This window comes from Quercus lobata, chromosome 12 (assembly GCF_001633185.2).
Source record: "Quercus lobata isolate SW786 chromosome 12, ValleyOak3.0 Primary Assembly, whole genome shotgun sequence".
Lineage (NCBI taxonomy): Eukaryota > Viridiplantae > Streptophyta > Magnoliopsida > Fagales > Fagaceae > Quercus > Quercus lobata.
In genome coordinates this window covers 15975366-15998705 of record NC_044915.1, presented here as the reverse complement: position 1 = coordinate 15998705, position 23340 = coordinate 15975366, and the positions used below count along the sequence as shown (strand labels likewise).

Here is a 23340-nt window from a genome sequence, read left to right as displayed (position 1 = left end):
AAATTGAACGAACAAAAAAAAAAGAATAAAAATATGACCTATTAAAAAAATGCAATTTCCCGCTTGAAGGGGTCTGATTTGTTTAAAGTTTTTTCTTTTTTTAAGAATGAATTTTGTGGTAAGGTTGTGAGCTATAGAGTTTCCATTTCTAAGAACATGAGAAAAACTAACACTATGAAAATACTATGCAATAATTCTAGCATCCAGAATCAAATTAAAGGCCAAAAGAAGCCACTGAAGAAGAGGACTCCTTTAGAGCATTTATCATTATCTCTGTATCCTCTTCTAAAATTGCCTAACTAATGCCTATGTCAAGAGAACTCCAAAGCCCTACCAGCAACAAGGGCTTCTAGATCCACAATAGAATGAGGGAGAGAAACATGAAACTCGATGATTTGAGCCTATTAAGAGCTAAATCGATCTAATTAAATAAGTAAACTATGTTCTCTTACTCCTAAAAGTAATTGAAAAAATAAAAGGTTATAGCATGCATAGTTGTCATGTGACTCATGTCATTTTGTTTTTATTGTAATTATCTACCCCACCCCCGTCCCCACGTCTCGAACTGGAGGCGCCATTTGACTATCGAGTAACATTGGCTAGTTGTTATGTCATTTGAATATTATTATATAGTTTTTCAAAAAATAGTGGATTCCAGTTAGCTCAACTGATAAAATCTCTGGTGGTTGAATAAAAGATCTGAGATTTAATCCCCGTCTATACCAAAAACCGATTGGTGTCTTGGTCTAATGATATTTGTATATTATTATACAAATATACAATAATAATTATTTTTTATAATAAAAAAATGATTTATAGGGCACAGTATCATTGCTTTAGCATGCTTAATAATAATTATCATTATTATTATGGGAGGGCTTTTACCAACAAAAATAAAATTATATTTAAAGGAGGGTTCAAGTGGCAGTTCCATGCCAAAAATAAGGGCCTTACCCTAAGAGCATTCACAATCAGAAATGTCATCCTATTTTATTTTACCATCACAAAAAGCTACTTTATCAATCATACCATACCATTTTATAACACACCCAACATCCCAACTTTTATTTTCCCATCCAATATATTAAAATAATATATCCCAAATCCATCTCTATTCTCTCCCATCTCTCTTCCCCTTCCACTACAACCACCTACTCCTACCACCCCCACCACAAACAAACCCAAAAAAAGCTACCAAACTGAAACAAATCACCACTACATCATTGCCTAAAAACTAAACTTTCAAGTAGTTAAATTAAACATTTAAACAACCACAACAAATTAGCAAGTAATCAACAACCATTAAAACCACCACCATCAATCACCACCTCCACCATCCTCAATCACAAACTCAACCACACCCACACTCATCAAACCCACCATCACCAGAAAAAGAAAAAAGAAAAAGAAGCAAACCCAAAACCACCCACGGCAAGCAAATCCATCACCCACAGCAAGTAAACCCAACCCATTAGCAAGCAAACCCAACACCACCCATATCCACGGCCAAAACCCATCACCCACGGCCAACACTACTGTACGGCACTGAGGTCCCAAGACCCAGATGGGCCCTGGGCCCAGGCCCAATGGCACGGCCCCATCTCCCTAAGCTCTGCTTGAAACTGCCTTCAAAGAATATGAGTTTTAGGCCTCGGCTCCTGATCTATGCTCGGAATAAAACTTCCCGAACAATCAGTGAAACCTTGTCCGGGCATACCATAGGATGCTCGAGGAACATCACTACCGAGCAAATTCACCTGAGTTGGAACCAAGTTCCAAAGCCATAATCATTACATTCCACTCTCACCTAAACATCCACTTATAACAGATAATATTGGACCTTCAATTGCACTAACAATGGCAGTAATCATGATCTCCCCACTAACTTAAAGCTATAAATAGAAGAAGTTGGGGAAGAAGAAGGGGTTCAGAAAAAAGAGAGTAAAAACAGTCATTTAGAAAGAGAGGAGGAATATTACTTTGAGTCTCTGTGCCGAGAACGACCCAAAGTAGGAAATCCTGAAGCCCACTTTATAAATAAATTGTGAGCTCAAGTGAGGTTGAGCCCAACAGTCTCATTTCAGGCCTGCACAATTGGCACCCACCGTGGGGCTCTCCTACGAAGCTGTGGATCGACTGAGACTCAAATAAAGGAAATGTCCGAAGGACGTTCGGGAGGGCTTGCCCAAAGCGGATCCGTGGGATCTTCTCAGGGATCCACGTGGTGGGAAAGAAGATAGAAAGGGCGCGAGGATAGGGAGTGCCTGCGAGGAGAGGAAGGGTCTGGCCTGGGAGAAGGGTCGGATCAAACCCGCCGAACGATGTCAGGTGTCTCGTCACACGGGCAGTATGATGATAGAGACCGAGAGCTGGAGCGGTTGTGCAGACTGGTAATGGATCTAGAGTTGGAAGCAAGGGATCGACGCCAAGAAAGGGACCGCCACCACCGGAAAAGGGGAAATGATAGCACGGGAAATCGGGGCGAAGAGGGCTCTAGCCAATCCGGTACACAACGATTCCAAAAACAATCACCCTCTCAAGAATCACACCGGCGTTGGAATTACTCACACTCCCGAGAGACACGTCATCGTCTGAACCGTTCACGTTTGCATGGATACGAGGACCGAGGATCGAATTCGCCAGAGGAACGGCAACCCCACAATGCTACCATGGACGCTATGAGCCAAGCCTTACGAAGGGCTGCTCGGTCACCATTCTCTGATGAAATTGAACGGGCCCCTATGCCAAGTAGATTTACGAGACCGCCATTCAATTCCTACGATGGGAATACTGACCCTGTGGAGCATGTCAGTCATTATATCCACATGATGTCCTTACATGTACACAATGATGCGTTGATGTGTAAAGTATTCCCCTCTAGTCTCGGCTCCACAGCCCTGAGATGGTTCAATGGGTTACGAAAAGGCTCCATTTGTAGCTTTGCCGAGCTGATCCAAGAGTTCGGCAGTAGATTCATGACATGCAGCCGAGTGCCGCAGCCAGTGGATGTGCTACTTTCCATAAAGATGAGGGTCGGTGAAACCCTTCGGAGTTATGCCAGCCGGTACTGGGAACTCTACAACGAGATCGGTGGAGGAAATGAGAAGATAGCGACAAGCACCTTCAAGATGGGGCTCCCCGAAGATTCTGAATTACAAGAGTCATTGACGAAAAGACCTCCCGAGGATATGAGGCAACTTATGAGATGCATTGAGAAGTATAAACGCCTAGAAGATGATCGGCTGCAAAATAAGGGGAAAGCCCCGTTACTCGGTAGATCTCGGCAGGGCATTATCCCGGCAAGACCGAAAAAAGATTTCAGGATGCAAGAACCAGAGGCGCAAATTGAAGGAGTTAATGTGGCGTTCAAAGAGCCTATGCACAAAATACTAGATCGGATTAAGAACGAATCGTTCTTCAGGTGGCCGAACAAAATGGGGGGTGACCCATCTCGGAGGAACCAAAACTTGTATTGCACATACCATAGGGACAAAGGGCACACCACCGAGCAGTGTCGGGTACTAAAAGATCATCTCGGGCAGCTAGTAAAAGCAGGGTATCTAAAAGAGTTTGTAGTGGACTCCGCAGACCGGGAGGCCGGCCAGGGTGTTCAGCAGAAAAGGAATCCCCTCCCACCACCGCTGGGAGTGATCGAAGTCATCCACGCTGCCCCGAGAGGTACAGCAGCAGTTAAAAGGGTACTGACAGTGGCTTGTACAGATGGAGAATCACCCGAGAAGAGGATGAAAGTTGGTTGGCTAACAATCTCTTTCAGCGAAGAAGACTTGGAAGGGACGATCCAACCTCATGATGATGCGTTGGTAGTAACAGCTCAGATAAGCGGGTTCTTGGTGAAAAGAGTGATGATAGACCAAGGAAGCGGAGCCGACATGATGTACCCGGATTTGTTCGAAGGGCTCGGATTGAAGAGTCAGGATTTGGTGAAGTATGACACGCCGCTGGTCTCATTTGACGAAAGAGTTGTGGTTCCCGAAGGGCAAATTTCTCTCTCGGTGGACATGGAAGGCAAGGAAGTAATAGTGACCTTCATAGTAGTCCGGTCATTCTCACCGTACACTGCAATCTTGGGAAGGCCGTGGATTCAAGCAATGAAGGCCGTTCCATCCACCCTGCACGTGAAAGTGAAATTTCCCACCAAGTATGGAGTCGCCGTGGTGCGAGGGAACCAACGAGTGGCTAGGCAGTGTCTTGTCGCCGCGATCAGATGGAAGAGTGAACAGCTCGGACAAGCGGAGGAGACCGAAAAAGAAACTTTATAGCAATTACAGAAGCCCCGAGGGGAAATGGGGGCGGACATTGCCGAGGAAGTTTTGAAGGTTAGAATTTTTCCGGACGCTGACAAGTATTTCCAGATAGGCACAAGCATGAATGACCGAGAAAAGGTAGAGATGTTGTTGTTCCTTTTACAAAACGTGGATGTTTTTGCCTAGAGTCCGTATGAAGTGCCCGGTGTAGATCCCGAGTTCATTGTCCACAAGCTTAACGTGGACCCATCATTCCCCCCGAAAAAGCAAAAACCAAGAAGAGCATCGAAAGAGCATGTTGACGCGATGAACTTGGAAGTCCAGAGGCTGAAGGAAGCAGGGATGATAAGAGAAATATTCTTCCCGAGGTGGTTAGCGAATACGGTGGTAGTGAAGAAAAAGAACGGTAAATGGAGAGTTTGTGTGGATTTCACAGACTTGAATAGGGCATGTCCCAAAGATCCGTTCCCAATGCCTAAAATTGACCAACTAGTAGACGCCAAGTATGGGCACCCGAGGATAAGCTTCTTGGATGCTTTCCAGGGGTACCACTAGATTGCCTTGGCGCCCGAGGACTGAGAAAAGACAGCATTTATCTCCTCGAGTGCAAACTATCACTACGAAGTCATGCCGTTTGGATTGAAGAACGCCAGAGCCACATACCAGCGGATGATGACGAGGATGTTCCGAGAGAAAATTAGGTGCACAATGGAAGTATACATTGACGACATGGTGGTAAAGAGCAAAAAGGAATCGCAACATACGGAAGACCTCCGGGGAGTATTTGAGATACTCCGGCAGCATAAGTTGCGCTTGAACACCGAGAAGTGTACTTTCGGTGTGAGGGTTGACAAGTTCTTGGGTTATCTGATTTCTACTAGGGGGATAGAGGCCAATCACGACCAGATAGAGGCCGTGAATCGCCTCAGACCGCCAAGCAATCCCAAGGAAGTACAAGTGCTAACCAAGATGTTGGCCACCCTAAACCGATTCATCTCTAAATTCGCTGATCGCTGCAGACCTTTTTATCAAGTTCTAAAGAAGTGGAAGGGGTTTCATTGGGACAAGGAGTGTGACAAGGCTTTTCGAGAACTGAAGGAATACTTGGCAAAAGCGCCCATATTAACGGCCCCGGAATTCGGGGAGGATTTGTTTATGTACCTCTCGGTGTCCGGCCATGCTGTAAGTGCTGTGTTACTAAGGGACCAAGGAGTACAGCAGCCAGTGTATTACATAAGCAAAACCTTAGTATACGCCGAGACGAGATACCTGCCCCTGGAGAAGTTAGTTTTGGCGCTAGTGCACGCCACGAGGAAGTTGCCGCATTACTTTCAGGCTCATACGGTATTCGTCCTCACCGAGTATCCCCTGCAGTCATTGTTAAAAAGATCGGACTTCACGGACCAAATAGCCAAATGGGGAACTCAGTTGGGTTCATTCGACATAAGGTATCGACCGCGAAGCTCGGTAAAGGGACAGGTTCTTCCTGATTTCATTGCAGAATTCACCCCTAAAGACAACAGGAAGATAATCTGTAATGCAGAATGTCGTCCGTGGAAAGTGTTTGTAGATGGCGCTTCGAATGCTATGGGGGCCATATTGTCATAATCACCCCGGAGGGCATACGACTAGAACACTCCTTCAGATTAGGATTCAAAGCCTCAAACAACGAAGCTGAGTACGAAACCTTTCTGGCCGGGTTGAGGGCAGTATTGCATCTGGGCGCGAAAGATGTTGAGATTTATTCGAACTCTCGGCTGGTCGTTTATCAAATCATAGGAAGTTTTGAAGCTCGGGACTCTCGGATGAAAGCCTATCTAAGTGCAGCGAAGCAGATCATTGGCCGGTTCGAGACAGTAAAGGTGGCCCGGGTAAGCCGAGCACAAAACAGACATGCTGACTCGCTAGCCACGTTGGCTTCATCCTCTACCGAGGATACACCTCGGTTAGTCAAAATAGAGCTTATAAGGGAGCCAAGCATCAAGGTGAAAAGTGATGATGACCAAGCCAGGGTTGAGGTTGCCATGGCGTCATTGGCAAATCCGTGCTGGATGAACCCGATCATAGATTTCCTAGCCGAGGATAAAGTTCCGGACGATGAAAAGGAGGTCAAAAAGATACGTCAAGTGGCTCCCCGGTACTGGCTGTCGGCAGATCGCAAATTGTACCGAAGGTCTTTCGCAGGCCCTTACCTTTTATGCCTACATCCTGAGAAAGTGAACGAACTTCTAACCGAGCTGCATGACGGAGTGTGTGGTGGCCATGTCAGGGGACGGTCTTTAGCGCATAGGGCGATGACCCAGGGGTTTTGGTGGCCACAAATGCAAAAGGATGCCGCGGAATATGTCCGGAGGTGTGAACAATGCCAAAAGCACACCCCTCTGATCTACCAGCCATCAGGTCGTCTAAACCCCGTCAGCAGCCCATGGCCGTTCGCACAATGGGGGCTAGACATCCTCGGCCCTTTCCCCGAGCAACAGGTAACCGCCGTTTTGTATTGGTGGCAGTGGATTACTTCACAAAGTGGGCGGAAATCGAGGCCTTAGCCAACATTCGGGATATCGACGTGAAAAGGTTTGTATGGAAAAACATAGTCACAAGGTTTGGGGTACCAAACTCACTAGTATCAGACAATGGGCTACAGTTCGATAGCAAAGCTTTTCGGGCCTTCTACAACGATCTCGACATTAAGAACAAGTATTCAACTCCGGCATACCCTCAAAGCAATGGCCAAGCTAAGGCAGTGAACAAGACGATTTTGAATGGGTTGAAGAGGAGGTTGGACGGGGCAAAGGGAAGATGGGTTGAAGAGTTGCCTAACGTTTTATGGGCTTACCGTACGACTCCCAGAAGATCCACGGGTGAGACCCCCTTCTCTTTGACATATGGGGCGGAGGCCGTAATACCAATCGAGGTAAGCTTGTGCAGTGTACGGGTCGCAGGATTTAACCTCGCCCGGAACGCCGACCTGATGATGGAGCGCTTGGACTGGTTAGAAGAATGCCGGGAGGCCGCAACCATACGGCTCGCGGAGTATCAACAGAAACTAGCCCAGAGATACAATCGAGATGTAAAGGGGAGGGAATTCAGCACTGGGGAACTAGTGCTAAGGAAGGTCGTGGGGAACATGTGAGACGTAGCTGCAGGGAAGCTTGCTCAAACGTGGGAAGGACCGTACAGAATTACCGTCATCGCCGGCGCGGGGGCTTACTACCTGGAAGATCTTGACGAGAGGCCGCTCCCCCAGCCATGGAATGCCCACAACTTAAAGAAGTTTTACCCGTGACCATCCATATACTGAAGTGTAAGTCAAAACTTTGTACTTTGCTAAAGTCAAGATAATGATGAAGTTACTTGTCTAAGCTGTTTTCGATCCCATCATTGCACATTAAGAGAATTGCATGCTTTGTACGAAAAAAAAAAAAAAAATTATTATTCTAAGGACAGAAGCCTAATCCTCGGTTCAATTAAAATCGCCGAGCAGGTGGAAACCTTATCGTTACAAAAAAAAAAAAAAAAAAAAAAAAAAACAACAACCTCTAAAGACAGAAGCCTCATCCTCGGTTCGATCAAAATCGCCGAGCAGGTGGAAACCTTATTATTACAAAAAAAAACTCTAAGCACAGAAGCCTCATCCTCGATTCGATCAAAATCATCGAATAGGTGGAAACCTTATCGTTACAAAAAAAAAATTTAAGGACAGAAACCTCATCCTTGGTTCGATCAAAATTGCCGAGCAGGTGGAAACCTTATCATTACAAAAAAAAAAAAAAAAAAAAAAAAAAAAAAAAAAAAAAAAAAAAAAAAATCCCTCTAAGGACAGAAGCCTAATCCTCAATTCGATCAAAATCATCGAGTAGGTGGAAACCTTATCGTTACAAAAAAAAACTCTAAGGACAGAAGTCTCATCCTCGGTTCGATCAAAATCGCCGAGCAGGTGGAAACCTTATCATTACAAAAAAAAAAAAAAAAAAAAAAAAAAAAAAAAAAACTCTCTAAGGACAGAAGTCTGATCCTCGGTTCGTTTAAAAACTCCAAGCAGGTAGAAACCTTAACACCCTTACAAACACTAACTGCAATTTCATTCTCGGATTGTCCAAACACCATGCAACGGGTTTTAGGGCATCAGGCCATTTACGGTCGGGGAAATTAAATCCCATTGTATGAACGCGATATATTAAGCCATGATTTAACCCATCGAGCGAGCAGCTCTCGGCCCGACTTAATACAGAATAAGAGACCACAAAAATAGGTAAAGAAAGGCGGCACAGACATAATCTAAGCAAACATGCAACGAATAGAACGTCATTCAAAAAGTTAAAAGCAGAGTTAATATCTCATCGCCAAAACTCGGCAACCGTTTACGGGTCGTCCCCGCGAAATGAGGAAATTGTTCAGTCACCACAACCCGGCGACATAGGCAAATATACCAATAATAAAACAAAATAAAAATGCTGTAAAAATAAGTAATAGCATGAAAAAGCTAGACGGCAAATAACTTAATCAGGTGGAAGGCCGAGTTGGATCTGTCACTTCGTGCTGCCGTTGGTCGGTCACGAAAAAATGCAGGTCCTCATCGAGAAGGTCTTGCACAGTTTGGGATGCTGGTGGCTTCCATCTCATCTGGCTCCGCATGAGCATCAATCTGTTCCACCAGCTCCCTCATGCTTGTTATTTCTTCCTTCTCAGCGGCCAATGTTGGGTCCTGCACAACGGTAACGAGGCTCGGGAAGGGAATCTGGTCAGGGTCTCTCAGGGGAGAATCCTCGGGAACTCCTAGAGCTTGCAGGGCGGCAAACCAACCAGCCTCAAAACCCAACCTCCGAGCTTGGGCCACCACAGGTTCCGCAGATTTCTCGGCGTCAGCGAACCCCTCGTTGTACCATTTTTGCTCACAAGCCTCCAGGGCTGCCCTCAGGTCGGTGAGTTCCTCGGCTTGAGAGGTGTTGAGGCTAATGGCTTCAGCTAGCTTCACATCTTTTTCGTTCTGCTTAGCTAGGAACTCAGAGCATCTCTTCTCCACCAGCGCTCTATTCTTGCGGCAGCAGCCTTCTTTTCGGCAGATTCAGCTGCCTTTAGTTTTTCTTTTGCTGTTTTGGCAACTGATTCCCGTGCCCCCTTCTCCCGATCGACCTCCTCGGCAAGATCCCTTGCACGGCCAGCCAATATGTGAGCCAGTTGAGCAGCCTAACAAACACAGAAGTTAGTACGGAAGTGAAAAGAAATGTATGAAAAGTAATAGACGAACAGGGAGTTACCGCAATAGCATGCCACTCTAACCGGCGCCCCATGGACTCCTCCGACCCGTCCTCGAAGGCATGCACGTCGTCGGGAAGAAAAAGACCCTCGACCAGGGTCTCGGCAATGCGACCACCCTCGCCTTTCTCCCACAACCGTACACAGGTGGTTGAAGGCAAAGGCTTGCCTTCTAGCAAAAATTTAGGCTTCCACGCTGGTGCGGCTTGGGAGGAGGACGTAACCCCCGGACCGACCTAGGTCTGCGGCTCGTGAATGACGATGCCCTCTGTTGGCCGGGGAGGAGTCTAGACGGCAGCGTCTCCCGGACCCGTAGACGGTTGGTCGGCAACCTTCTGTTTTTTTTGAGCTCGTCCAGCTTGAGAAGAGGGTGGAGGGGGAGGCACTTGGCTCCGACCCTAAGAAGGTGGGGGCTAGGTGGGTTGCCGTGCACCGGGCACGAAACGATCAATGGTCATGACCCTCCTTGCCACCATGTTTTCGTCGGGATGGGTATCTGCAGCCGACAAGCTGGTCGCTTCAAGCACTAGATGCTCGGGCTCCGCAACAAGGTTCTCGAGCTGCGCTTGCTCTTGAACAGGGGCCTCTTATTGAATAGCCTTGTGAGCTAACTCTCGAAGGCGCCGAGACACGCGCTTCGCAGATTCGTCCCGCAAAGGAGCTAGCTCGTCCGAGCAGGTATAGCGCTTTCCGAACTCTCTCGCCTCCCCGGTCGTTAGCTTCGGCGGCAAGAAATTCGCATACCGAACGTCAATGTACGACAGCAGTGGACTATTAACCAATAGTGCCTGCTTGAAAGACTGCCAGGTGGAATAAACAGGCTCTACTCCGAGGATCAGGTGCGATGCTCGGAGCTATCCATCCCAGTGCATGAACACCTCAGAATGGAGGATAAAGTTCAAGTCTTTTACGTGGACTGTTCTGATGTCCGAAACGAACACTTTGCCATCTGCAAAAGAACAAAGGTTATATCAATATCCGATAACGAAAATCTACTTCAGTAAAAAGGAAAGAGAAGGAAAAAGGTGGGGGGGGGGGGAAGAACGGTTAGATCAAGAGATTGGTACAAACCCACTTCATGCCGTGAAAGAGGGCAGGGGACTTTCCCAGCAAACCAGTTGCCGCGCACCCAGACAAACTCCCCGGTGGAGTTCCTATTTGAATTAGGTAGGCATGATATCAGCCGTACCTGATTATCTCTAGTTTTTAGGTAAAAGTTGGAAGTTTTGTTCCCACAGAGGCTATACATGTGGTTAATATCATGGTAATCTAACTGTAAATCAAAGGTATGGTTCAACCTACTAACGCAGCTAACTACCCGATAAAAGTTGGGGGAAGCTAGTCGGGACACAACCCGTAGTACCTAAGTGTGTTTATCAAAAGGGGATCCACAGGGAACCTAACCCCACCCTCTAGAATTGCCATTAAAGGAAAAAAGGCTATACCATGCCCTCGGTGGAGAGCGATTTCACTCTCGTGGCAGTAAGCCACTTCCACGTCATTTGGAACATTAAACTTGCGCCTAAAGGTGGCCAAGGCAGCCGAGGCCTCCAGGAGATAAGAATAACCCATCTATGATACTTAATGCTATGAAAGGGAACTTGAAGAAATAAGCTGAAGGAATAGGAAGGGGAAGAGAACTTACTTTGGGTTCTAAGGGAGAAAGGAACTCTAGGCTGGTGAGTAAGCGCACAAAAAAGTGATCGGCAGAGAGTACGCTCAAGAGATCAGAGGTGGAAAAAAATGAAAGAATGTTCTAAAGAAAGCTATTTACAGGATCAGAAAAGGGCATGGGAACGTTTAATCAAGCAATAAATGGGCGCGATTCACGAACGACCTTGCGAATGCCAAAGGTAACCGACACGCGCGCCGCTTCGGTTCGCGAATCGTCAGGCAATAATGACAACTGAACCTGGCGCCCCGAAACAGCACGTCTTTTGAGAATGGGCATTAATGAGAAGCCATAACTGCATGAATCCCTGGCCATAGGACTTTCGAGACCAAAAGGCTCGGTTGGCTCCTTGATTCTTCCCGGCAACTGGGTATGAATCAAGGGGGGCTAATGTACGGCACCGAGGTCCCAAGACCCAGATGGGCCCTAGGCCCAGGCCCAATGGCACGGCCCCATCTCCCTAAGCTCTGCTTGAAACTGCCTTCAAAGAATACGAGTTTTGGGCCTCGGCTCCTGATCTATGCTCGGCATAAAACTTCCCGAACAATCAGTAAAACCTTGTCCGAGCGTACCATAGGATGCTCGAGGAACATTACTACCGAGCAAATTCACCTGAGTTGGAACCAAGTTCCAAAGCTATAATCGTTACATTCCACTCTCACCTAAACATCCACTTATAACAGATAATATTGGACCTTCAATTGCACTAACAATGGCAGTAATCATGATCTCCCTACTAACTTAAAGCTATAAATAGAAGAAGTTGGGGAAGAAGAAGGGGTTCAGAAAAAAGAGAGTAAAAACAGTCATTTAGGAAGAGAGGAGGAATATTACTTTGAGTCTCTGTGCCGAGAACGACCCAAAGTAGGAAATCCTGAAGCCCACTTTATAAATAAATTGTGAGCCCAAGTGAAGTTGAGCCCATCAGTCTCATTTCAGGCCTGCACAACTACCATGTCGATCCACGCCAAAACCCATCACCCACAACCCACCACCACAACACACCAATCTAGAAACCCAGAAACCCAACTGATCTCTACTGTCAGAAACCCACAAGAACGCACTGATCTCCATCGCTCAAAACCCACAAGAACTCACCGATCTCCACCGCCAGAAACCCATGGCCCACCATGTCAATCCACCACAATCCTCAGCCCTAGACCCACCAAGCAAACCCACCAAAATCTTATTAACAATGCTCAGCCCCTTAACCACGATGATCTCGCCTCTGTAATTGTCCCCACAAAACTCTCTTTCACTGCCTCTCCAACACCTTTTATTTAGGCCCAAAGCTCCTACACCTTCCCTAAAGACAGAGAGAGGGAGACGAGAGAAGTCAAAGACAAATTGAGAAAGAAAGAGTCTAACACAGAGAGGAGAGAGGAGAGAGGAGAGAGAAAGAATAAAAGGGATTGAAATATTATTATTTTGTTTTGGCATAGTGCTACAATACCATCATACATTTACGATGGTACTGTAGCACTATGTCAAAAAGATTTACAATATTCCATGTTTACAATTCCGATTGTTGAGACAAATTGAGCCTGAATGATAAAATATGCTTATATTTGGCATTTGCAAGCCCAACTGTGAATGCTCTAAGGGCATAAAGTTTTTGAATTTAACATTTTCTGACATTACATGCGCTCACGTCAAAAAATATATTGTTCTCAAATTGTCAAAAATTATACTAGGCTTAATTATACCAAACTTCAACTTAGCACTCTCTTGAAATTTGTGATTAAGGTAACATGCAAGTCATTGTCCTCTACAATGTCTCCATTTATTCTCCAATGACCTTTCGGTTAAATTGGTTTTTCTTTTTCTTTTCATTTTTTAAGAGAAAGACGTCTAAAGTTAAAATTCGTCTACTCCCACTTGAAATATTAAAAAATATATATTTAAAAAATTATAACTATAATATAATTAAGAGTATTCATATCAGCTCGTACAAAAATTTCTACCTATTTTAGCATAAAAAGTTACTTTTTCTTATTTTTTTAATTAAAAAAAATATTTTTTCTATTTTACATACTTACTTTTTAAAATACCCTTACATCAAATTATCTATTTTGTAATACATTTATTAAAATATCAATATCTTTAATTTTTAATTCTTTCTCTTTTTTCACACACAACAACCACTATCCACTTTCTTTCTTTATATATCCTTGAGACACTTAAAAAAGAATAAACAACTAAATGTAAAATAAATTGTATCAATGTAAATTTACAAGATTATTGCAGCAAACTTGTAAATTTGTACAATTATATACAGACTGATATAGATAATTTTTTAATAAAATTGTGTAAATCATACACATTTTTCTATTATACACATATGTGAATACTCTAATATTAGCCATTGTTATACTCTCTCTCTCTCTCTCTCTCTCTCTCTCTCTCTCTCTCTCTCTCTCTCTCTCTCTCTCTCTCTCTCTCTCTCTCTCTCTCTCTCTCTGAGTGTGCGTGTTGTTTTGTTCTGCTTGTTGTCTATAAAGGAGAACGGTGAAGGATAGTGTTGTATTGTATCATTCTTCACTTTGCTCTTTTCTCCTGGAGATCAGAGTTCATAAATAAAAATGGATTTCTTGAGCGGTACAATATTTCTTTGCCTCACTTGGCTCTTAATCCAAGCCTTGCATATAATTTTTAGAAGCAAAGCAATCCCCAAAAAACTTCCACCAGGTCCAATACCTTTTCCATTGGTTGGAAACCTCTTAGACGTTGGTGACAAACCCCACAAGTCCCTAACAAAACTTTCCAAGGTCCATGTAATAAGCGTAAAACTATGCCAAGTAGCGACAATAGTCATTTCTTCAGCAGCTATGGCCAAAGAAGTCCTTCAAATACATGACCAACAATTGTCCAATCGAACCTTCCCAGATGCACTTCGAGTCCACAGACACGAGGAGTTTAGCTTGGCAAGTATACCTGTTTCAACCCGGTGGAGAAACCTTTCACAGAATATGCATGGAACAACTATTTGCCAACAAGACACTTGACGCTAACCAAGCCATAAGGCACGAGAAGGTGCAAGACCTCCCAGCTGATACTCATCAAAGCATCCTAAACGGTGAAGCAGTAGATATTGGGAGAGCTGCTTTCAAGACCACGCTTAATCTATTATCTTTTCTTTTTTTTTTAGTAACGCTTAATCTATTATCAAACACCATTTTTTCTGTGGATTTGGCTGACTCCAATTTTAACACGGCTAGAGAGTACAAGGAGATCGTTTGGAATATCATGAAAGAGATTGGGAGACCAAACTTGGCAGATTATTTTCCTGTGTTAAAAAAGAACGCGTAAGGCAACGTATGGAAGCTCACTTTGGAAAGATGTTAGACCTCTTTGACCGCATGATTACCCAACGGCTCCACTTGAGAAAAGTGTGGTTCTAACACGAGCGAGGATATATTAGACACCCTTCTCAACATCAGTGAACAAAAAAACAGCGAGGAGATGGACAAAACTAAGATAAAGCGATTGTTCCTGGTCAGTATTATTTATTGAGTATTGTTTATTACACACAAACTATTTTACATAATTTGATACACATCTCAAAAGTAGTTGAAATCGTGACTTGAAATCATAATTTTCTTGATTATGTAAAACAGTTTGTATACAACAAATTACCCTTATATGTTACCCTCTTTGCTTTGTCTTGAATTTCTTTCATAATTTTTGCTTTCTTTGGAAGAAGAAGTGCAGCAAGTAGATAGTTTTGCTCTAGAGCACCTTCACACTCTCGTATACTATAAAAAAATGTCTCATATTTTGTGTTCAATGTTATGCTCTATCACGTTTTTAGATTTAGGTTGGCAAACCATAAGTAAAAGTGTCTTATTTTGTGCTTTGAGAGTGTTTAAGTGTTATCAAGATTGCTACCCAAGTGCTAAAGTTTATTGTGCTAATCAAAGTTGTTCGGCACTTGCTCGCTCGATTGAAAAGGCCTGAATTCGACAAATCGAGCTTAAACTCAACCAATCGAAAATTAGGTCTAATGAATTGTGATTTCAACTCATTAAATGACTAGGGTTTCGTGCAAACAAGTCAAATGCATTTAAACAAACCCTAATGCACATTAAAAATACTTTTGGAGCTACTCTCATATAGATTTAAAGGATTTGTGCCTCTTGCTCTCAAAATCCCCTACCGATTCTTGGAGTCATAAACTGGAGGTTCACGATGCAACATCTCCATAATTGAGGAACTTTGTGGACTCAAAACTGTATTGGATAATTTTAGTAAGATTTTCTTGGAATATGGTTATTTGTTATTGTAAAACTTCTAATAAATTAGTGGATTTGGTTTACCTTGGGATTAATAAGTTAAATCCTTCCTAGGTTTTTACTATGGAATTTCGATTCTATTGGTTTTTCTGGACATCATATATTATCGTCTTCAAAATTTCTGCAACTTTACTATATGCTCAATATTGGTAATTGTTTGATTAACCAAAGTTGTTCATAATATATTTAATTAACAACTTGGCCTGAAAATTGGTTAATAACTATTTTAACAAGGTCTAAAAACCAATCATGGTTTCAAAAAAAAAAAAACCAATCATGCTCCACCAATCACAACTTAAAATATATTGTTTTTTCTTTCTTTATAAAATAATAAAAGTTTAAAATGGAAATAAATCATACACAGGGAAAGTTTTGATTAAAGGAATATAAAGTGAAACACAAAAAATAAGATAGAGGATTCTATTCCTTACATTACTTGCACCCCACCAGAAAAATAACACCATACTTCCTTTATATATAGAAATAGTACATTCATATTTCGTTGATCTAAATAGAAATTAAAATTTTAAGACAAAATCTGTTTACGTACAACCCATTAAGGTCCAAATAAAAAGTATCTAAAACGGTCACATGCAGAGACTTAGAAAAACTGTAAAATCAACAAGTTGAATTGTCCCTTTCCTAGCTAATAAGATGTCTCCACACTTATTCGCTTCCCTGTAACAATGGTCCACATTCACTTAAGGAATTTTGGAAATCGACATCCTGCGGTCATCAACAAGGTAAGAAAATGGGCCATTAGTGGAATTAGTGTTCAATATCACAACCGCTACAGATTTAGCAACTCTGCTGTAGACAAAATAATCTGACAAATTCTTTCATAATTAGTTATTTATTTACTTTACTTATGAATGATGAAAATAGTTTGTGCTACAAGAAGAAATTCCAACTTCTTTTCGTTATGGATTAGGACCTATTTGTTGCGGGCACTAATTCAACTTCAGCCACACTGGAATGGGCAATGGAAGAGCTACTCCACAATCCAGATGCATTGTCAGGAGCGAAAGCAAAGCTAGAGCAAGTAATTGGCAAAGGCAACCACTGGCAACTCCAGGAATTTTTCTTAGGGTGTTCTTTAAGAAACATAAATTACACAATCTAATAAAAAGAGAAATTCATATATTGACAACAACAACAATCAAAAAATATGCAAATACATAAAGTTTACAATTGTCTTCTACAAGTTTTCATATTTTGAAATCGTTGCATGATAGTCTCATTATCAATGTTACAAACTATATCTCTTTCAATGTACACAACCAAGTGTAAGAAATAGAAATTTGCAGCGGAATATAAATAATCGGTTTTTCGGCATACCTCTCTTGGCCTAAACCGATAATCACATAGAAGCTTTGAGATTATTTTACGCTATTTAGAGCCAGCCTCCACGCAGACCAGCTATTCAAACACGTTCTAAATTCCAGTTTGTATGATCCACAAACCAAAAACGTTTCTCCGATGGTGTTGCACACTACTAGAGTGATGCAAACATAACCCACAACCTAAGAGCCTCACAACACTCTGTAAACACTATGAGAAATGCAGAATTCATTCACAATACAATGGGTACCACTCTTGGTGTTTATATACACACCACTCCATTAATATTGAGTGGAACAGTGGACTTAGTGGGGTAGAGTAACGGTCCAAACCATTACTCTATAACTCCTGGACGTTACAATCATTCTGAGGCAAATAGAAGGACATGCTCACTTTAGGTGTTTGTCCATATTCTTTTCAGTTTCTAACACCAAGCAATCATTCATCCACTGATCTCCCATTCGATTGTGCAGTTCATTCTTTATCTATTTCATTACTAAAAAACTTCTTTCTACTATTGCAGTAACGATAGAAAGGGTCAAAACTAACTTTACAAGCAAATAGACTAATGGATAAGTCTCATGTTTTCCTGTCTTCACTAATTTTTCAGCAAGTTCACCAACTCCTTGAAGCTCTAAAAACAAGTCATTACTGCGTATATCAAAAATGTAATTCTGAAAGTTAAGAGCCAAGTGCCAAGATAACTGTCCCAAGAAAATCAGATGGATAGAACTTTGCTAGACGTATCAACTTTTCCTTATCAAAAGCCACAAATGAATTACTTGGATTCAAGCAAGCCATAAAAAGTAGCAAATTGGTATTCACCTCTAAAAAATGGTTGTTAAGCTCTTAAAGTTGCAAATCTATGACTATATAAAATAGCTCAACACGATAATGATGTAAATTTGTATTTTGTTGGGTGTTGTATCGCGGCCTCCCACTAACTAAAAATATTTCATCCATATTAAAAATAGGAATATCATGTGTGGTACAAAATGAAGACATTTCAATCAATAAAGATATACATTCATCATCTCTCATCACTTGTAATCGTTGCTTAGACACTTTAACAAGATCCATAGCATTTACTATATCTTGATTCTTTTTTTTTTTTCTTTTTTTTTTTTGCAATGCTATTGACAACTCATTTATGATCCCTAAAAATTTTTTCATCAAGTGTAAAGCAAAAACAAATTCAAAAGATAGAATTGACCTCATAATAGATCGAGCTTCAACTTTTTGGTCGAAGAGGCCATCTTCTTCAATAATCTCAAGTACATCAACAACAGCAGAGAACATCAAAATCAAGTTGAGAATAGTCTCATAATATGATCCCCAACATGTATCACCAGGACGTTTAAGATTTATCTCTTAATTCAAACCTTGCCCACTTCTGCATACACCATTCTCTAATTCTTCTTTAATTTTGGCAAATTGTGCATCTCGAAGAGCATCTCGTTTCTTACAAGAGCCTCCAACAATAGTTACTAAATTACAAACCACATAAAAAAATTCAGCAATGTTAATGTGATTTTTAGCAACGGCAACAATAGTCAATTGAAATTGATGAGCAAAACAATGGATATAAAATGTTGACTTATTCTATTTTAAAATTAAAGTTTTGAAACCATTGATATCACCTTGCATATTACTAACCCCATCATAACCTTGCCCATTTAGTTTCGATAAACTCAAATTATGTTCACAAAGTAAACATTTAATAGCATATTTGAGTGACAAAGCGGTGGTACTTGCTACATGTACAATACCAAGGAACCGCTCTATAATAATTCATTTTTTGTTCACATAACAAAGAACAAGGGCCATTTGCTTTTTCACTGAGATATCACGTGACTCATCAACTAATATTGAAAAGAACCCATTGTCAAGATCCTTGATAATGGCTTTGGATGTTTTACGTGCAATTGCATTCACAATGTCTTTTTGAATTTCATGGTAGGTAAGCTTGCAATTTTTCGAAACTTTTTGCAACACTTCATTGTGATCCCCCAAATATTGTAGAAGCTCAAGGAAATTTCCTTTTATCACATGAACCTTGAGATTTATCGTGACCATGAAAAGCTAATCCCCAGCATAAAAGGAATCTGATGCAATCAACTATTACATTCAATTGAACCCGATATTCAATTTTATCTTAATTTGATTGCTTAACCAAAACACTTTGAATGTGTTGCTTTTTCTTCATTAGATCTTCACTCTTCTTGACAGCTTGTTTATGAGCACTATTAAGTCCTCCAACATGAGAATTTAACTTCTCTTTCTGATTCCAAAGTTTGAATCCCTTTGTTACAGAAGTCTCACCTCCTCCTTGCTTACCAAAATCTTGCCTAAATAGGTAGTAATATAAAAAATATAAAAAATACTGCATCCTTGTCTATACTATATTCCAACCAGTTTCTATTTACATGCCATTCGAATCTAAATCGACAGGGCTTTCCAGAAAAATCTAGTAGAGGGTAACATGGTTTTGGAGAACAGGTCGACAAGGGCCTTTTTGTAAATAAAATCTTCTTATTTCATCATGATTATTAGGATGGTAAGATAATATCTTTTCTCGTAGCCTAGGATCTAAAAGAATATTTTCTAAGTTAAAGTCAACACGAATTCCCTTAGAAGATGAAGATGAATCTTGCACAAGAAATGAATCTTGCACAGGAGATGAATCTTGGGTACGTAGTTTTCTTATCAAATATTTGTCCATAATTCTAGCAAAAGAATATACAATAAACTATAAGTTCATTTGAAATATTAATAAAATTATTAATTATTGTTGTTTAGTTATTTCATTAATTTGTTTGTCTTTTATAAACTATAATTTGTTGTATTGTTGTTTTATTAATTATAAAATTATTAATTGTTGTTTAGCCTAACATAATTTAATTTGTTTGTCTTTTATAATGTATTGGTTAATTCAATTATTAGTTATTGTTGTTTAGTTGTTTCATTATTTTTCTTTACTAACTACTAACAGTCTAGCACACACCCCACTGTGCATTAGCACACACCCCACTATGCAATAGCACATACCCCATGTGCATTATCCACGGCTCAACCCACTGCCTAATGCCTAATATAATTTAATTTTTTGTCTTTTATAATGTGTTGTCTAGTTAGCCTTTACTGCCTTTGCATGCCTTTACTGCCTCTACCTGTCCACTTCTCCAATTCAAATATCCCACCCCACGGCCCCATGGTCCCCATCCACCCCTCACTCAACAGATAAGAGTCACAAGAGCCAATCAACATTACACAAAACATTAAAGATATAAAACATTCACAACACACAAAACGACAAACTCACAAACGAATAAAGTCAAAATGTCAAATAAAGTTATAAAGTAAAGGAAATTACAGTTCAAAAAGAAAGAGAGAGAATCAGATAAAGAGAGAGAGAGTCTTATTTTAGTTCAAAGAGAAAGAGAGAGAGAGCTCCGCACTCACTCTCAGAGAAAAGCAAACCCAAAGATGTAAGAGAGAAAAAGATAGAGAAGTAAATAACTAAAATACCTTGAAGGAGGCCTGAGGGGCGGCACTGCGGCAACACGTCGAGGCGAGGACTCGAGGCCAAGCGTCTCAAGCAAAGCAATCTCTGATCCAATCGGACCGATCTCCGATCTTGCTGTTGCCGATGCTCAATGTGCTCTATTGCTCGAGTTTGAGGCGGAGGTGCCGTCGCACCGATGTGCTTGGTCTGTTGATCGTTATTGTTGATGAGGTTTTTGATAGGCCAAAAACGTATTAACCCCTTGTGATAAATTAATTGATTAATTAGCCAAATTTATTAATTAATCAAATTAACATGCAATGTACGTGGCAGCACAAACAAATCATCAATTAAACTAAGTATATAGCAGAAATTAAATTGACACAGTGATTTGTTTACAAATGGGGAAAACTTACACGGAAAAAACCCTACCAGGTAATTTTAAGGTCATCATTCCCGAAAATCCACTATTATCAAAACAAGCGGTTACAAGTAAAGGAATCTCAATACCAACCTACAGTTGAACCTTTACCCTAATACCCACTTGGACTTGTTCTGTAGTGACAATCTCTCCTTTTAATGCACAGCTCCCAGTACGTGACTAACCAATTGTGCGGAGTACGCGACTTCAATCACCAACTAGAGAAGGTTGTTAGCTGCAAAGTTCTTAAGTTCATCACACGATGAATATCAAGAAGTTCCTTAGTTACAAAACCCTATGGTGTACAAACACAGCAGCTTCTTCACAAAAAAGATGAACTAGGGCAAATTCTGTCTCTGGTCACAATTTGCTTGAACAAAACTTTGCTCAACACTCGTGCAACTTGTGTCACCTTTGACGGCTCTTAAAATAATCTTTTCATATGTTTAGGGTTGTAAGAAAAGAAAGCCCAAACATACAATCACGAATTGAATGAAAAACAGTCCTGAAAAATTGAATTTCATAAACCTCGACAAATACCCTATCTATCGAGATGCTGTCGAGCCACGAGCTGGAACAGCTCTTCAAGGCTCGATAGATGCTAGCTGTCAAGTTTTAATGAATAGCATTTTTCACACTTGAATCTTGGACAAACTTACATGGTTTTAACACTTGAACTTAAAACAAGGTTTCTTGAAGCATCAAACACATCCTAGATCTACCCATATATAAGTAAAGTGCGTTTTGTCAAAAAATTAGCCAATTACATAAAATAGTGACATATGTTCCTAACAAGTGAATCACATATGTCCTAACAGTTTTTTTCCTTTAGGTTTGGAATTCTGATTTCAGTTTTGCTTTACCATTTAATCAATCGGGGGACGCGTATTGGGTTTTGGTTGGTTTTTTTTTTAGAATCCATTTGGGTTGGCCCAGTTGGGTATTTGGTTAATAAAAATTTAATTATTTTGATTTAAAAATCTGTTTGGGGTTAGTTTTTGTTTAGGATTGATGTTGGGCTTTTTTCCCCTAGGGCGGGCTTGCTATGTTACAATTTTTTTTTTTTTGCAGATTTTAGTTCAAAATTTTTTTTGGGTTTTTTCTTTTTGCTTGAAAGTAGAACAAATAATAGAGCAAAATTTAATTTTATTGGCATAAAAATTAAAAAAAAAAAAAAAAAACTGAGGGTGTTTTCAAATTTTTTTTGGAGGGTAGACAAATAAAAAAAATTTAATTATTATATTAAAAAAAAAAAAATTCAGGTCAGGGTGGTCACCCTGGCCTGAACGTGGTGCCACTCCTGAAGGCAACCCAGTTTAAGAATCAGACATTTCTCGGTTACCTTACTTAACAAGCAATAGTCAAAGAAACATTGCGGTTACATCCATTAATTCCTTTCTTAGTTCCTAGGAAAGCCCAAGTAGATGTTCAGATCAGTGGCTACATTATTCCAAAAGGTGCACAAGTGCTAGTGAATGCATGGGCTATAGGGCGAGGCCCAAGGTCATGGAACAATGCAAAATCATTCATGCCAGAGAGGTTTTTGGGGTCGGAAATTGATGTTATAGGACTGAACTTTGAGCTATTACCATTTGGTGGTGGAAGAAGAACATGTCCTGGTTTGCTACTGGCAATTCGAATGTTACACTTGATGTTGGGTTCACTCTTCCAGGCCTTCAATTGGAAGCTTGAAGATGGGTTTAAACCTGTGGACATGAACATGAATGATTAGATTGGCAAAACCTTTCGAAGAGTTCATCCACAAAGAGCTGTCCCTATTCCAGTGTAAAAGTAATGTAAAACGGGTTGAATAATGTAGTTTATTGGTTGTCGCTTAAATTACTACTGGCCCCTACCCCTACAAAACAATATTAATCATAAGGGTGATTCTGTTTTTGTTGTTTTTTTTTTTTTTTTTTAAGGAATAAGTAAGTAGTTTTTATTAATGTATAAATCATCCAAAATTACAGGAATAAGATCTTATGGGATGTCTTCTAACCAAACATTCATCAGTTCATGAGCTAAAGCATTTCCCTAACGTGTAAGTGGGAAAACTGGTGCAACCTCAAGTACTGAGCAACAAACTATGATTCATGAAATCACATGAGACCATGCCTGGTAAGTATTGCTAGGCATGGGTTAAATAACCAAATTGATGATAGCTTAAAAACAATATTTCCCCTTTCGAGGTTTTTCTTAAATAAAAAATCAAAATCAAACTTGGATATCAAGAAGAAAAAAAAAAAAAATTCATTTATTGTATCATGCGTTGTTGACATCCACTGATCACGTTTATTATAAGGTCAATTTATAAACTTTTTATAATAAATCGGTAGGAGCTTTAACATTTCCCTATTAGGAAACTGTAGGGGCCTTTTTTGCGTGTTATGTGTTGGGCTGAGCTGCCTCCTGCAGTAATGGACCCGAATGTTTCTAAGTAAAGGAGTTGGGACCGGTCCAACTGTAACTCAACTTGGGCCGGTTTGTGCACAAACTATGTCTCGTCTGCCAGGAGTAGGCTTACGGCAAGCAGAACTGTTTCAAATGAGTTACGACAAGCAGATATAATAATAATAACAAAAAAATAG

General features: G+C 40.9%; 2 protein-coding genes and 1 pseudogene across 2 annotated transcripts; all 3 read left to right on the top strand.

Annotated features, from left to right (window-relative positions):
- Positions 1-3128: 3128 nt before the first annotated feature.
- Positions 3129-4280, top strand: LOC115970289. The gene is made up of 2 exons (XM_031089944.1): positions 3129-3421; positions 3488-4280. The coding sequence occupies exons 1-2, from the start codon at positions 3129-3131 to the stop codon at positions 4278-4280; spliced, it is 1086 nt and encodes a 361-aa protein (XP_030945804.1).
- Positions 4281-4973: 693 nt separating this feature from the next.
- Positions 4974-7398, top strand: LOC115970288. Its single transcript, XM_031089942.1, has 3 exons — positions 4974-5713; positions 5809-6745; positions 6790-7398. The coding sequence occupies exons 1-3, from the start codon at positions 4974-4976 to the stop codon at positions 7396-7398; spliced, it is 2286 nt and encodes a 761-aa protein (XP_030945802.1).
- Positions 7399-13775: 6377 nt separating this feature from the next.
- On the top strand, positions 13776-22484 carry LOC115970769 (annotated as a pseudogene).
- Positions 22485-23340: the final 856 nt, after the last annotated feature.